The sequence below is a fragment of the Talpa occidentalis genome, unplaced genomic scaffold, assembly GCF_014898055.3.
Source record: "Talpa occidentalis isolate TD23 unplaced genomic scaffold, MPIMG_talOcc4v2.1 talOcc4.9, whole genome shotgun sequence".
NCBI classification, from domain to species: domain Eukaryota; kingdom Metazoa; phylum Chordata; class Mammalia; order Eulipotyphla; family Talpidae; genus Talpa; species Talpa occidentalis.
In genome coordinates, this window is record NW_023605305.1 from 48379229 (window position 1) to 48397086 (window position 17858).

Below are 17858 nucleotides of genomic sequence, written 5' to 3' on the forward strand. Positions count from 1 at the left end.
CTGGCCAGCGAGGGTCCCACATGGCGCGGAAGACCTCTCCTGTTGTGCCCGCTGCTCCCCTCAGCAGTTTATTTCGTCCTCAGCAGTGTATTTCGTCAGTCTGCCTGTTCTGTTCCCCGTTCTGTCTCTGGTGAATCCTCTCACCCTCCCGCGCATCTGGCCTGCACCCCGGTTCTTTATAAGTAAATAAATAAATTTTTTAAAAAATTTAAAAATTTAAAAAAAAAGCATGTACTTCTTGGAGAAGGCAAAGGAGATGGAAGGGAAGTTTAAGTGCCAGGAAGAATGCTGAGCCGATAAGTTAGTAAAAATGCAAGTAAATTTAACCAAAACCAGTATGTTTTGTAATTATGATGGTGTGATGTTTGAAGGGTAAGATAAATCAAAGTACTAATGTATTTAATTTTATGTTGGAAGGAGAGGAAATGATTGATTTTAAAGTATTCTGAGGATTTTATTGGAGAAGAAAGCAGTAAATTTTAATAATTTTAAACAGTAAAGTTAATATGCATTTTGCATTTTGAGAATGACCATTGAATGGCTAGAAATAAAGTAAGTAAAATAAAAAACAGGAGGAAAAATGGAATTAAAAAATGAGGCAAAAAAAAGAATAAAGGTGAGACAGATCAGGAAAAATAGAAATTACAAAGCAAGAAGACAAATAATTACACTTAATGTAACTTAATAAATTTAAATAAATGGATCTTAATAGTTCAAAACAGAGGTCATCGTATTAGTATTAAAAAAACTAACTATAGATAGACGATAATGATATTAAGTAGTTAAAAATGAAATAATTACCAAGCAACACCTAGCCAAAAGAAAACTTACACAGTTATATTAATATTAGATAAACTGGAGTTAAGGAAAGGGTATTTCAAGCATCAAGGTGGCAAATAATGGTGAAAGTTTTAACGCATCAGGAAGATAGAAATATGTTAAATTTATAATTACCTAATAATAGGATCACAAAATATTTTTAATTTTTTAAATTAATTTTACATAGATAAAAAAGATGATAAATTCACCATTGTAGTAGATTTCAATATCACATTATCAAAATCTTTGAAATTGAAGATTTGAGGAATGTGATTAGCTATCTTGATCTGATAGATTCAACAAACATTTCCCTCAAAACCAAATGTATTATTTTTATATTTAAATTTTTTTTTATACTGAAGTAATACTACATCATAACATTATATAAGTTTCAGGTGTGCAGCATTGGCAGTCAGTGTGTATACTAAAAGTACAGTTCTATCCTTTATTGTAAAAACAATCCCTTTGTCCTGTTTAAACCACCCCTTCCTCTTCCCTTTTGGTAACCACTAATTGGTCCTCTAATCTAAAAATTGATTCTTGTTTTATTTGGTTCATTGTTTTCTCTATATATCACAAGTGAAATCATATGGTGTTTGTCTTTCTCCATCTGGATTTTTTCACCAAACATACTACTGTACGTCCATTCAATGTTGCAAATGGCAGGATTTCATCTTTTTTATAGCTGAATAGTATCTTGTATACTATTGTATGTAAACACTATATGTTCTTTATCCATTAACCTATCATCGGGCATGTAGGTTGTTTGCAGTTTTAGGTTATTGTAAATAATGCTTCAATAAACATGGAGGACATGTATCTCTTCAAATTACTCTTTTTGTATTTTGCATGTAAATACCCAGAATTGGGTTAATTGGGTCAAGTGAAATGTCTATTTTTAAATTGGGGGGAGGTAATCTCCATTAATGCTTTCTGTAAAGGCTGCACCAATTTACTTTCCTACCAACAATGTGTAGGGTTCCCTTCCCTCCACATCCTCTCCAACACTTGCTGTTTCTCATCTTTTGGGCAATAGCCATTCTCACAGGTTTGAGGAGATAGCTTGATTTGATTTGTATTTCACTAATAATGAGAGATTAGGAGTATCTTTTGATATGCCTGTTGACCAGCTGTATGTCTTCTTTCAAGTGTCTATTCAGTTACCCTGGCCCAGTTTTTAGTCAACGTATTTGTTTTAATTGCTGTGTTTTGCACTCTTGGTATAGTTTGGATATTAACCTCTTGTCAGACATATAATCTGCAATTACCTTTTCCCATTTAGTAGGGTATCTTTTCATTTTTCATGCACGTTTCCTTTGCTGTACAGAAACTTTTTAGTTTGATGCAGCCCCATTTATTTATTTTTGCTTTTTTTCCTCTTATCATTAGACTAGAGTCCCTAACACATCTCAAAGCCAATGTCAGGAGTATATCACCTGTGTTTTCTTTTATGTATTTTATGGTTTCTAGTCCTCCACCCAAGTCTTTAATTCTTGTTGCATTAATTTTGTTATGGTATTATATAATGCTCTATTTTCTTTCTTTCAATGTGTTGTCCAATTTTCCTGACACCATTTATTGACTTTCCTTGCTCCTTTTGTCATATATGAGTTGTCCACACGTTTGTGGTTTTTCTTTTTTTCTGAGCTCTCAGTTCTATTCTATTGTTTCTGTATGTCTGTTTTATTCTAATATCAATCTGTTTTAATGTCTGTCACTTTGCAGTGCCATTTGAAGTCAGGGAGCATGATACTCTCTGCCCCCATATTTGTTCTATTTTTTTCCCTCAGAAGTGTTTTTACTATTAGGGTCTTTCCTTGTTCTAAATAAATTTCAAGATTTTTGTTATATTTCTGTGAAGAACGCCATTGGGATTTTAATAGGGATTGTATTGATACCTAAATTTATGGAAGTACAGAAATAAATAACAGAATGGGCGTCCCCGATGGCGCAGCGGTTGAGCGCTGGGTTGCGAAGCTGCCCGCGGCGCTGGTTCGATCCCCAGCTGCTCCCCGGCCACCGGAGGAGGGTCCCACATGGCGCGCAGACCTCTCCTGCCGCCCGCTGCTCCCCTCAGCAGTGTACTTCGGTCCTTCTGCCTGCTCTGCTCCCTGCTCTGGCTCTGGTGAATTCTCTTACCCTCCCGCACTTCTGACTGTACCCAGTGCTTGTATAAACAAACAAACAAACAAACAAACAAATAAATAAATAAATAAACATGCCCCTTAAAAAAGAAAAGAAAAGAAATAAATAACAGAAGAAAGAAACAGAAAAGAGAGTTAAAGATATACTAAATTCAGTAAAATGGTATATATGTGTATATAATCGAGGGGACAGATTGAAAATATTTAAAAAAAATAATGAGAAAAAACGTTTTCCAAAGTAATGAAACACATCAAACTATAAAACTGTAGATTCAGTCAAGTCTGATAATCCTAAACAGGAAGAAAACAAAGAAAACCACAGCTTGGTACATCATAGTCAAAATGCTGAAAAATCATACACAAAGAAAAGAATTTTAAAAGCACACCAGAGAAGAAAAGACACATTACTTTTAATACTGACATAAACAATGGAAGCCATAAAATAGCAGAATGACATGTTTAAAGTGCTGAAAGGAAACTTCTAACCTATAATTCTATACACTACAAAAGTATCTTACAAAAATGAAGGTGAAATACAGATGTTTTCAGACAAACTAAACAGAGAATTTGTTGCCAGTATACCTGAGCTAAAACAAAAACTAAAAGGAGTTCTTCAGCCAGAAATAAAATGATCCTAACAGAAAGCACGAAATTCAGTAAGGAATAAGGAAAGCTAGAACAGATAAATATATCATTTAGGATAATTGAATATTGATGGGACAAAAAATAAATAAAAACAATCTCTTGTTGACTTAAAAATATTTGTAGAATTAAAATATATGGCATAATGCAAAAGGCAGGAAGATGAATAAATGGAATTAAAGTTAAATGGAATAATTAATTTTGTTATTTGGTAAATGGTAAGTGTGAGCATTTTGTTAAGTGTTAAAATATCCAAGGTAGCTACCATCTAGTGGTAAATGTATGTGTGACTATCATGTTGCTAGAGGGCTGTAGGGATTAATAAAATATTTGGTTAATTCAAGAGAATTAAAGGGGGGGAGGAGCATCAAATAGATGGGAAGTTTAAAATAGAAAGTAGGCATGTCACTTATTACATTAAATATAATTGTACCAAATACCTTGTTTGAGAGAGCAAGGTGGTCATACTGAGTTTAAAAATAAAACCCCAAAATGTACTGTTTACATGAGACAATGTCATTATAAGGTCACAAAACTCAATTGGAATGGAACTGAAAAATATACTTAGAGGGAATTTAGTGAAAAAGTAAGTAAAGATGTAATTAAGCCTTCAAGTCAAAAAGTATTTACTTTATTTTTCAACTGTAAAATATTATGTGCCCTCTTCCAGTAAACTGCCATTAGAGAGTGAGTGGAGATGGTTTTTACTGCTGATGTTTAGCAAATATGTGGGGCTGACACATGTGAATAGAATTTTTAAAACAGAACACATTTGTTAGAATAGCTAAGTTTAAAGCCAAAACTAGACAATAAGAGGATGGAAAAAACAGAGCCAACTTCACTTATGATTATGACTCAAATTAATGATGTGATGTATAAGATTTACATATAGTATGTATAATAAAAAGTACGTTATGACCAAATAGAAGTCATCTTAAAATTGCAGCAATGACATAGGAGTGGAAAATATATTAATGTATTTCATTGTATCATTACATTAAATGAGAAATATTTTGTAATTGTTTCTGTAGCTGCAGAGAAGTGTTTGATTAAAATTTATTAGTCATTAATGATGTTTAAAAAGCAGCATGATTTAGCAAATTAGAAATAAAAGGGAGCTTCCTTGACTTAAGAAAGGCTGAGTCTCTAAAGCCAACAGCAAACTTTAATGTTTCTCCTCAAATGCAAAAACAGTAATTTGAAGGGGCATATGCACTCACTCCTGGCTTCATTGAGCACTGTTTACATACTCAAGGTATACACACGTGTGCACACACACACACACACGAATGAAATCTTCCCAACATAGATAGAACTGAAAGGGATTATGCTAAGTGAAGTAAGTCTGAAGGAGAAAGACAAACACTGGATTGTGTTGTTTCTGCTCTATTCAGTTACATAGAAGGTTGGTTTTTTTTTTAAACCACTGCACTGGTATGTGCATTTTCTACTACCTGAGAGCTGGCAGTAAATAAGATGCATTTCCACCATTGGGCCATAAATTAATGTAACCTTAGTTCTCTTGGGAGTTAATTTTATGTCCTGTGCCTCAAATTATATCTCTTTTCCCTGATTCATCATCTTCCTTGTGCTTTTTCAAAGTAGGTAATATCCAAATTATATTTTAATATTTCATAAGTTTTTCATTTGATAATTAGAAGAATCATACTGGGGCTTGGAGGGGGTGAATCTCCTTTCAGGGAAGATTTTTTTTTTTAAAGATTTATTTATTTATTTATACAAGCCACTGGGTACAGTCAGAAGCACAGAGGGTGAGAGAATTCACCAGAGCCAGAGCGGGGAAGAGAACAGGCAGACTGACGAAATACACTGCTGAGGGGAGCAGTGGGGGAGACAGGAGAGGTCTGCTGCGCCATGTGGGACCCTCGCCGTTGGCCGGGAATCAAACTGGTGCTGCATAGGCTGGGAGCAGCTTCGCAGCCCAGAGCTCAACCGCTGCGCCACCAGGGGAGGCCCTCAAACAAGATCTTGATGCCTTAGATTGTCTCATTATTGTCTTCACAAAAATAATCTTAAGGAACTCTTGGGACATTTATGGAGTTGTAATAGCATTTTGTCCCTGTCTCCATTTACTAGTAATTTGAGTTCTTATCTCCCTTGGAGTTTCTAAATGTTGTGGTTTGTCATAGAGCTCCTGGTTTGTCAAGTTCATCTTGCAAAAACATTATTTGTTGTCAGTTATATGAATGCTTGGGCATTTTTAACAGTGCAGTTTAGGAGCAGAAATTTTTCTGTCCTTTTTTCCCAACCAGCTTGTAACAAGTAATTATCTTGGCTTCTTGGTATGCACTTTCATTTTTAAGTATTTCATCATATTCAAGAAATTACAGTTACTTAACTTTGACTAGTGTTCTGTTTTTGATATTTAGAGAATTTTAATCATTTGGATTACATATTTTGAATTATTTATTAATCTTAATTCTTAGTTTATATTGGTATTTTTCTGTTTTCCTGGTTGGGTATATTTCTAGTGTTTGAAAAGATACTTAACCTTCCTCCTACATTAAGTTATGACATTTTACACATGAATAATATAATCTAATATTTATGGCAATATAAAATAAAAATTTTACCTTTTTCTGAATCAGATGGCCTGAATCAGTTTGAGTCAGTGATGGACACAATAAAAAATTTTACAGTGTAATTTCAGGAGTCCTTGGGTGACAGCGAGGAGAAAGATTTTTGAGGGCTCTGGGCATCTATGAGAGAATAAAAGGACACATAAGAAATAAGGATTTTTAAAGACTAACTTCATACATTTTAGAAGTTTGACAGCAATATCTTGGTTACTTATGCAGAAGATTTGAATAATGGGTCTCCCGGGTGGTGCAGTGGTTGAGCACTGGGTTGCGAAGCTGCCCGCAACCTCTGCAGCACCGGTTCGATCCCTGGCCACTGGGTGAGGGTCCCACATGGCACGCAGACCTCCTGCCACCCGCTGCTCCCCTCAGCAATGTATTTCGTTGGTTTGCCTGTTCTGTTCCCCGCTCTGGCTCTGGTGAATTCTCTCACCCTCTTGCGCTTCTGACTGTACCCAGTGCTTGTATAAATAAATAAATAAATCTTAAAAAAAAATCCTATCACTCAGAGAACTATTAACATTAAAAAAAATTTTGAATAATATTTTCTTTGTGTTTAATTTGAGATTGGTAGCATCACCGTATTGGATCCAACATTGTTTCATAGGCTAAACAAACTTTATTTCTTACAATTTTCTACAAAAACACAGTTTATAAAAAATATTAAGGTAAAAAAAGAAATATACAGCTTTCCCCATGCAGAAATTCCTCCCTTATTATTTAAGTAGATCTTCCTAGTGAAAGATATTGGAAAGAGATAATGGAAAAAAATTATCATTTTAGGAGGGACTCAAAATGTAACAGGGTGGTCCCCAGGAAAGGGGGAAGTTCCAGGTTCCCTGCCCCACCCAAGGGAGGGTGAAGCTGAGCAGGAAGAGGAGAAGCTGCAGAAGAGACTGAGGAAGGAAGCAGGATGGAGCAAGGAGACCTGGAGGAGGCGCATGTAGCCTAGAGACACGTGAAGAAACTGCGCTTGTCTTTTGGTCGTGGACTAGGTGACACAGATGTGGGTGAGACCCGTGGGGAGGTGACAATGGCAGCTTTTATCTTGATGTTGATTTTGCTCTTTTCCTTCTGGGCTTGTCCAGTTGTTTGTGACCCTTTTCTGTGGGTCCCCACTGGAAGATGCTTTAGACTTGTAGCAGGCTTTGGGGCCTTGTTCTGGGCCAATCCCATTTGGATGGACTTTTACCCACGAGGGGACAGGTAACTCTGGATGCTTCATTTAGAAACTAGACTCTTTGCCTTACCTGTATTGTTTCCTAGTTTTATTAAAGTTCCTTCCCATTAAAGTCTCCTATGTTTTGTGTTGATGCGGCGGATGGCAGAACCCATGTAGAATAGGCAGGTTTGCGGGGTTTGGGCTGCCCCTCTCCCTGTCCTATAACAAAAACATTAAATAAATGAAAAGCTAAGGTGACTATAAGAAAAAGAACATTACCATTTTGCAAGAGAAAATTCCAGGTTCCCTTAGGATGGTAAACATGTATAAATTGAAATTAACATTTGCAGTTTTCCTATAGCCTAGATTATGCTATATACATGGACTATTTGATTGGATCTCTGGATACTGAATATTTGACAGAGGGGCTTAGAAAGTGTGGGTGATCTTAGATGACAACTTGGGAAGGCACTAATTCTGAGAGAATGGAAGATACCTTGCAAAGAAGGAGTGGGTGCGTCCCCCGGAGGCTTAATGGTAAGGGGAACGAAAGGAGCCGAAGATAAGGGATCCAGTGGAAGCGATATTAAGATAATTTTAAGCAATATTAATATAAAAGAAAAGAGAGACAAATTCTGTACCCACCACCACCACAAAAAGTACCACTTATTAAAGAAAGTACACATGGTTGAGAGTATTTTTGAACAGAGAAACCTCATAAGCCAACTTATCTCCCTTCTTCTCCCTTCACAAGATTGCTTGCTATGCTGATCCTGAAACAAACGAACAAAAAATGACTAATCTTAAGTAGAAAAAAAGCTGGCATCTGTCAAAAAAGAAAACAGAAAATTGAAAACAAAGCTTCTTTAATAAGTTGAGCTATGTGCTTAACTTATCGGGCCTCCGTGGTGGCGCATGTGGTTGAGTGTTGCACTGTGAAGCTGTCTGCAGCATCTGCAGCGCAGCTTCGATCCTGGCCAGCTGGCGAGAATCGCACATGGTGCCTCAGACCTCTCCTGTCTCACCCGCTGCTCCCCTCAGTATTGGGAGCCGCGCTACCCATGTTGTCCTGTTATAGAGCAACCCCAATATTAAACGGGTTCCTGGCTGTGGGTCCTCACCCGCGCGCTTTAAAGGGACTTATGAATACTCTACTACAGACACACACAAAAAGGTTAATAAAAAGTTTATTTACAAGAGGAAAGGAAATAAGGAAAATGTACAACTCAGGGAGAAAATAGGGAAATAAAGTCTTTACTGCGTCCTACCCGATCCGACGACCTGGAAACCCAAAGTCACTCTCAGAGCTGGCCGGACGCTGCGAGCTGGTGGAGAGCCAAAAATTGGGGATCCTCCAAAGCCCACGTGTCTGCCTTTTATATCCACCTGGCTGCTTAACCCCACCCTCAGGTCCCAGCCACCTTCCCTTTGGTGGTGATGGGATTTGGAGTTCCCAGTGTCTTTGGCTTTGACCTGGGGTGGGGGTGGAGTCCACAAAGCCTATATGGAATTTGCTTTGGGACATCCTTTTCCCCCTAACAGTATGACAAAAGTCCGGGCATGGAGCAGATTTCTGAAAAATCAGGAATCTCGTTAGCTGACTCCAAGATTCTCCTCATTTGTTTATGGCTAGTTTCTACCATTACTAAAATATGCATTTAAAAGTAAAACTGCAAATACTGATTAATCATTGAATAACCAAATTGATGACAAATGGCACTGCATGATACAAATGTTACATTTTTCATAAAATCAGTAGTCCTCTGCCAAAAAGGCAGCAATTCAACATTTGGCTTTACATTAACCAGTGAAAAAACTTCTGGAAACAAAAGGTTGTAAACATCTATCGGCCAAGTCTTTGATATAGAGATGTGGTCTCTTGAGGCAAGAGCTAATTGGAGAAAGAAATTCCTTTACTTTAAAGTTAAAGATAACAGTTGGATGGCAGAGGCGAGCCATGCTCCAAGTATAAGAGGATTCCTTATAAACCAGGAGACAGCCATAGTTGACTCCTGCTAAATTTTTCCTGTTCGTTTAGGGCTAATTCCCTAGGATGTGACAATTGGTATGATAGCTGTTAGAGTATGCATTCAAGAATAAGTCAACAGCAATTTGTGAATGGTTGAGCTAGTAATCACGGCAGCACAAATAACGCACTCGGAAATGGTCAATGTTACAACTACTGATATGTTACATATTGACCATTTTTGAGGATCAAAGGCTATAACCATCTCCGCCCCTACCCCTGATGAAATATTTGTAGTTCCTTAAAACAACATCCAGCAACCTTATGGAAGAGAAAATTGCCCCTTGATCTTAAAGTTAAATATGGAACTAGGCTGACTAGATAGTAGAGGAGTGATAGGTAGAAAACTCTTTGTTTAGATTAGGAGACGACTTCTTCCCTTAATTGAGAGTTGGGGGCTAGGGAAGAGTCAGTGAGGCTTGCCTGGCATTAATGCCCTCTAGGCCCTTGGTTCCTTAATATCAAATCAATATTAAAACAATATACTATAGATGATGATTTCTATTTAAAAGCCTTCTGTTTTTTACTTTAATCAATTAGTTATAAGTTAGTCTAAACTTTATAGGTTAGAAATAATCTCTTTGTCTCCCTTCCCCCAGGTAACTTCCTGCCCTTTGTTTCCCTCAGCCCTTAGTTAATTGTTCACCATGGCAAACTTAGAAATGTTAGTTGCAGATACACAGGCTTTTTTTGCTAGTAATACAATAACTGTTGGCTTGTAAATAACTACTTTGAAAACATTTGTTTAGCAACTGTGCCTTCTTTAAGACAAAGAATAATAAATGTTACACCTCTGCCGGAAGGCAAACAGACCCTTGGCTGCTCCTGAAAAAGAACATGTGATGATTATTACCTTCCTACCTTATGCTTGTGTACTCACGATTTGCTTAGTATAAATAAAGGACTGCTGAGACCCTCAGTAGGATGATGTCAGCACCCTGATCAATTGTCTGGTCTCCTCATTCCCCTTCCCCTTCCCCTTCCCTTATTTTCTCTACAATTGCGCCGACGCCTTCCCATCCTTCAGGAACCCCTGACACCCAGACTGCTGCGGCTGGCTCGCAGCACCTCAGCAGTGTATTTTGTCAGTCTGCCTGTTCTGTTCCCAACTCTGTCTCTGGTGAATCCTCTCACCCTCCTGCACATCTGGCCTGTACCCTGGTTCTTGTATAAATAAATAAATCTTAAAAAAATATAAGTTAAGCATATATCTGTATCTACATGTACATTTATATCTGTATCTAAATCAGAGAGCGAATAGAAGGAAAATAGAAAAGACAAACCACAGAGCAGAAGAAAAGTGAAACACTACACTGATATGAATAACCTATATTAAACAAGCAATTGCATTATGAAAAGACAGCACGAGTCAGACACTCAAAAACTCACGATTGAAATGGACCAACAAAAGGAAGATTAGGAAACAGGAGCTGACTAAGTTGGGAAAGAAATTGACAAAAAAAGACAAAATCATTTCAGAAATGAAAACTAAATTACAAGGTACCTGAGGAAGATAGATATTACTAAAAGTTCAGTAAGAGACACAAGGAATAGAAATGAAAAGGAGTCAGGAAAATGAAACTGAAATAAGAGAGATAAAAAGATCAGAGAGAAAGTGGTAGAGAAGATTCAATATATTTAGTTCAAGACCTTGAACTAGAAAAACAAATGGAAAATGAACAGAAATAATATTTTAAATTATTATGAAACAACTTTTGTGGAATAAAAGGAGGCTCTAATTTCCATATTGAAAGGACTCTGCATACCAAGACAAATTGATGTATAACTGATTTTTAGGTATATTTTACATCCTGCTACTACACCTTAAAATAAAAGGGGTGGGGGCGGAATGCGTAAGCCTCCAAGCCAGAAAATAACATTTTTAATTAAATTAAAAATGAAAATAAAATGGAAAAAAAATCAGCTTTACATTATCCTTCTAGAAACACAAGGAAAGGAAGTGATGGACATTTTAAAGAAATTAAAAATGAGTAAACATTTTACTTTATTGTGAAGTACTGGATAAGTGAAAACTCTGACACCTATAATGAACTCAATGATTACTTGCTCATTGTTCTTAGAACAACTTTGTCTTTTGAAATCTAATGTGTATTTGTTATTTTGAAAAGGGTCAAATTTTTTTTTTAAAGATTATTTGTTTATTTATTTATACAAGCACTGGGTACAGTCAGAAGCGTGGGAGGGTGAGAGAATTCACCAGAGCCAGAGCGGGGAGCAGAGCAGGCAGAAGGACCAAAGTACACTGCTGAGGGGAGCAGTGGGCGGCAGGAGAGGTCTGCGCGCCATGCGGGACCCTCCTCCAGTGGCCGGGGAGCAGCCGGGGATTGAACCAGCGCTGCAGAGGCTGCTGGCAGCTTCGCAACCCAGCGCTCAACCGCTGCGCCACCAGGGAGGCCCGAAAAGGGTCAATTTTTTAAAAACTTTTTTCTATTTCTCTTCATTTGGGAAAATTGAATATTATATTCCTAATCTGCACTCTATAATTTATACTATAATGTATTTGGTATGTATTATATAAACTCTGCATCATTTTGTAAATATTAAACTTTTTTTCTTCATAAAATAACCACTCAGAGAGTTATTGTTGTCTTCATTTTATTTATATATTCACTCAGCAAACATTTATTGAGTTTAATATTTTATGGTAAACATTGACTATCCAAAGAAGAAATAAGATGTACTTTTTGTCTTCAAAGAGGCGAAAGATATGCATAGATGTGTCTAAATAAATGATTATATTTGCAAGAAAAATACAGAAGAAATTGGTAGTCGGTCCAAACAGGAAGCAGAATGGAGAAAATCAGAAAATCGTGACGCTACAAAGCCCATTGGTGGGAGAACAGTAGTTGGATATGCTGAAATAACAGATTGGTACATAGAGGAGTTGCTGGAGATGAGGCTTGAATGTAGCTGGAACTAGGTTTTGAAGACCACTAAATGCTTTGATAAAAAGTGCACCCTAATAACTGGTTGTTTTAAAACATTTTTAAGTCTTACAGTAAAAGACAGTATCTGGGAATATTAGAATATTTTTTATTAAAGATTTATTTATTCATCCATACAAGAACTAGGGTACAGGCCAGAGGTGTGGGGGGTGAGAGGACTCACCAGGAACAGAGTGGGAAATAGAATAGGCAGATTGACTGAAACACTGCTGAGGGGTCGAGACAGGAGAGGTCTGCTCTGCCATGTGGGTCAGCTGCGTGGCCAAGGAGCGAACTCAGTGCTGCAGTAGCTGCCGATAGCTTCATAGTGCTGAGACATAACCCCTTGTGCCACCAGGGAGGCCCTGGGAATATTAGATTATGTTAACTAATCCTATTTCATACTAATTCAATTCAATCTGAATATAGTTATGTTAAAAATTATTAGGTGACTTTTCATAGATTGTTATTTCATAGATTATTTAAAAACTTAAACATACATTTTAACATATTTCATATTTGGCTTATTTAAATATTTACCATATTTAAAAATAGTCTTTAACTTAACTTTGTATTTTTTAATTTCTATTTCCAGATATAAAGAAGACCGGATGGATGAGGAACTAATGGAACCTCTGAAATATGCTGAACAACTTCCTGTAGCTCAGATAATACACCAGGTTTGCTTTCCATTTAATTCTTTTGAAAGAAACAAGATTTTTAATCTCTGAAAAGTAATTGCTTTTGTTAGCTTTTTCAGAATCAATGTGCTATAGCTGAAAGGCATTCCAGGCCGTCTATCCCTATTTAGACTCCACCTATTACAGCTGGAAGTCTCATTCAAAGCACAATATTAAAAGGCTACTTGCTGTGTAACAGTAGAATTCTTACTTATATAAAATACAGGGTAAAATCAGAATTTTCTTTTCTGTATTACTTAACAACAAGACTTAATTTCAGAAAACTTTCATTCGAACCATTATACATAGTACTTGTTAGTGACAAGAAAAAAAGCTGAAAAATATCACCTTGTGTAATTTTTTGGAGTAGCTAAAATGAGAAAACAGTCTTTCCCTACTCCTTCTATCCCACTCCATTATCGACTCTTATAAAGTATAATTCTAAATGTCATGTGGGCAATTTTTTCATTTCCAATTGTAATAACTCTATCATCTCTTCTACATAACTATAACCTAAAAGAAGGCAGTGTGGTAAGTATTTAAACTTATATTTTGTACTGTTATATTGATAGCATATTAAATCTGTTGGGCCAGATTCTAAGGATTTTAAATAGTCTGTTGATAGAAGTTATGGCTTTTAGACCTACCAGGTTTTTCTTAATCCATAGGTTATAGGAAACATTAAAAGTCCTTAAATGTCAGAATTTCTTAGAATTTTAATGAATCCTAACTATTATTGAGTCTTTCTACATTGTCTTTTGTCAATCAAAATAATTTTTATTAAGCTGATATGATTAAAGGTGTCAGTTTGAGCTTATTAAAAGACACAGGCTTTTACTTTAAAATATTGACTTTCTAGACCTTTCCATTGACATTGAAATTTAGTATTAAAATTCTCTGAGAAATTACCAAAAAATGGTCAGAAATTTACTCCTTTGGGAAGCTTGTCTGTGCTTGGTAATCAGGTCCAGTTTATATGTCAGGAATTCCCTGGTGTTGTCAGAGCTTAAATGACCTAACAGCCTGCAAATGTCACATTTAAAATTCTGTCTTCATGCCTGACTCTCAGCATAAATGAATTAAACAGCAGAGCAGGCAGCAAGTCAATATGTTCTTAACAGTAAGAGTGAGCAATGAAACAGTTTGTGGTTTGTTTAGAATAGGTAAATAGAATCTGCCCAGAATAGTTCACCTAGAGTAAAATCTGAAACAAGAAGCAAGAATTAACCTTTAAGATGGTTGACCAGATGAAATGTCAGTCATGTGTTTATAGCATGAAGGAACCAATAGGCTATGGTTTATATAACAACTGCATTTGTTATTATACACTGTGTGAATTCAAAGATAAATTATTTTTGACCCTGGTGAAAAATTTCATGCTATTTTTGGCAGTATAGGAAGTTTATTATAAGCATTATAATTAAAATTCTGTAGTGCTTAGTTTAACAAATTTTGGTTTTTAAGAAATTTTCACAGGATGAAAACAGGGTAGGGAAGAGCACCAGGAACTATGGTAATGAACTGTGGATGCTTTGGTGATGAGAGAACTCATCACTCCTGAGGGGAGAAATTATATATTGTCCAAAAATTAACAGCACTCTAAGAAAAATATTTGATAAAAAAATTTAAAAGAGTTTGCATGTTAGGGATTCATTTTCTATTTTTTATTGAATAAAATTAATTCTATTCTCAAGGGGTAGTCATGAAGAGGCCATTGTTAAACCAGATTCTTCATCTGTTCCTGTTCTTACTTTCCTTTACTGACAATATTATAACCTTGGCACCATTACCATCATCCGAACAAATGGTCTTTAAGATAAACATATAAATTGTGTTGCTAGAAGTTCATTTATAAGTGGACATTTGAAAACAATATTTTTCACTAAGATAATGGTAATATATAAGATAATAGATTCAGTCAATTCAACAAAAGCCTTCTATCTGTACTGCATCTAAATTATAGCATTATTGTATTATAAAACTAACCCCTACCCATAACTTTGTTTTTCCTATCTGTAACTTTTCCCCACTAATCTTACATCATGTTTTACTGCTTCATATTTTAGAGAATGTGTCATATTTGATTGTCTTTCTAGACCTTTTTCATTTCTGGATATTCTTTTTAGCATCTTAACCTGGTGCCTTTTCATCATATATACGAATGGCTGGATACACATTTTTAGTAGTAGGTATACTGAGAACCAGGAACACTTCTTCCTCATTACCCAGACATCAGAAGTCAGGGCCTCTTGATAGTCGCACGGTATAAAAGCTGCAGGAGAGAAGGAATAGGGACAGGGCTTGTAACATGAGGAGCAACTTGAGAAAAAAGAAAAGGGTGGACTGGGTTCTCAGTCATTTGAGTAATTCACTTAATATATGTTGCTAAAACTGCTTTTTACAATCAGGAACTATACAAGATTTCAGTATTGCCGTTTTATACTTCAAAATTGTTTGTCATCTTCGGGTCCTAGCTCATATGACCACTCATCTAGGAAACCCAAGAAAATCAAGTGATAAACAGTGGAATTAAAAAATGTCTGGTGAGAATAGCTAGATATAAGATAAATAAAAATGATAACTTCTCTTTATTTGCTGCCATCTTGGCACCTCCTCTTTTGCTTTATATCCCTTCACCCCCCCCTTATATCTTTTTTTTTAAAGATTTATTTGTTTGTTTATACAAGCACTGGGTACAGTCAGAAGTGCGGGAGGGTGAGAGAATTCACCAGAGCCAGAGTGGTGAACAGAACAGGCAGACTGACGAAATACACTGCTGAGGGGAGCAGTGGGCGCTGCAGGAGAGGTCTGTCCCACCATGTGGGACCCTCGCCGGCGGCCCGGGGATCAAACCAGCGTTGCAAGGGCTGCGGGCAGCTTCTCAGCCCAGCGCTCAACCACTGCACCACCAGGGGAGGCCCTGTTTTATATCTTAATGCCACGATATCCTCAGTAATTTTGGTTCAGACTCTAGGGGTCTTTTTCTCTTTTCCTATCTTTCTCTCTTTCCCTCACCTTTCCTTTACCTTTTTACCTTCCTTCTCCTTCCTTCCTCCTCTCCCACTGTCTCCACTTCTTCTCTCACTCAAAATATTCATAATTGTTTTTTAACTTTGTAAATTTGTTCTTTGAAAGTCTCTCACATTTCTGTATTTGTTGTACAACTGCGAACAAGTGGAAAACATCATATCTCACAGATAAATCATCACCGTCAGAAAATAATTAGTACCATTGTGAAAGTTATAATCATTCACATTTTATGCATGGCTAAACTGAGGTTCAGAATGGTTTAAGTAATTTGCTAAGGTCTTCCATATTAAGTGGTAATGGGAGAATTTGAGTGTAGGTCTGTTTAACTCCAAAGTCCGTCCTCTTAACTACTATGCTATACTTCTTTTTTGTTTTTAAAGATTTATTTTTATTTATACAAGAGCTGGGGTACAGGCCAGAGGCACGGGAGGGTGAGAGGATTCACCAGAGACAGAGAGGGGAGCAGAACAGGCAGACGGACTGAAAACACTGTGAGGGGAGCAGCAGGCGAGGCAGGACAGGTCTGCCTCGTGTGAGTCTCTCCCTGGCTGGCCGGGAATCAAACCCACGCTACAGAGGCTGTGGACAGCTTCATAGCACTGTATTCAACCAGCTGCATCACTGGGGAGGCCCCTACTATGTTATACTTCTTTCTGGTGAGCATTATGAAGTTCTCTATATTCTATAAAAGAATCTTGTCCCCAGAAAATTGGATGAATGAGTATAAATAAGTGTAGTACATATTCTGGTTAATTGAAACCATATTTTAGAAGAACTAAAGGACAACAGAATTAGTTCAACATTCAGCAGATGAATATTCACATATTTAGAAATTGGTCTAAAGAGAGTGTATCCTTTATGCACTTGTATTCCTGATTTTCTTTTCCAATCCAGTTGCCCTTGGCTTCTTGATAAGGGTTTGAGTTGAGATAAAGATCTGAAGAGATGCCCACATGGCTCACAGACCTCTCCTGTTGCCCGCTGCTCCCTCAGCAGTGTACTTTGGCCCTTCTGCCTGCTCTGCTCCCCGCTTTGGCTCTGGTGAATTCTCTCAGCCTCCTGCGCTTCTGACTGTACCTAGTGCTTGTATAAATAAATAAATAAATCTTAAAAAAAGAATATATATAATTAAAAAAACTAATAAGAAAGGCTGCTAAAATTTAGCGTTGCTTATGTAAAATCTTATCTAGTTGACTCAACTGAAGAGAAAAATATTCTGTGGTCCCCTCGCTGAGGATCCATATTTAGTTCAGCAACCTTAAGGTTTTAGTTGACTTTTGTGAGCTATCCTGATATTCTAACCACCACTTACAGTATGGTTTTCAAAACACATTTTCTGTTTTCCTTAAAGCTAGTGGTAATAAACACATTTGGACTATAATTCATTCTATGGTTGCCTTTTTCCTGTTTCCCACTACTGAGGGGAGCCAAATAGATAGTGGTTTGTCCAAAGTTGTAAGAAAAATGAGTGTTAAAGAGCCCTGATAATCATTTATACTGCACAAGTGGACTGTAAATGCTTGAGAATTAGCTACACACAACTAAAATAAACTATCAGTAATTAAAAACAACCAGACAAACACACATTTCTTTCACAAGTCAAAGTAATTTAGAGTTCATCACATTTAGAATGCAGACATCCCTAATGAATATTAGACATTTGACCCTTTGTATTGCCTTGAATATTAAGATCTTGGTAGTAATTAACTGTACTCTCTTTGCATTATAGCTTTATCATCTTAGTTACTAAGACAAAAGACTTTCAGAAAATTATTTGGAGACTCTTCATAGAAAATACAAGATTTTTTCT

General features: G+C 36.6%; 1 protein-coding gene across 1 annotated transcript in view; it reads left to right on the forward strand.

Moving 5' to 3' along the window:
• Positions 1-17858, forward strand: part of PIGK (phosphatidylinositol glycan anchor biosynthesis class K) — an 87373-nt gene that overhangs the window by 47962 nt on the left and 21553 nt on the right. Inside the window, 1 exon segment of the mRNA XM_037498788.2 lies at positions 12934-13018. Coding sequence (XP_037354685.1) covers positions 12934-13018 — 85 coding nt within the window.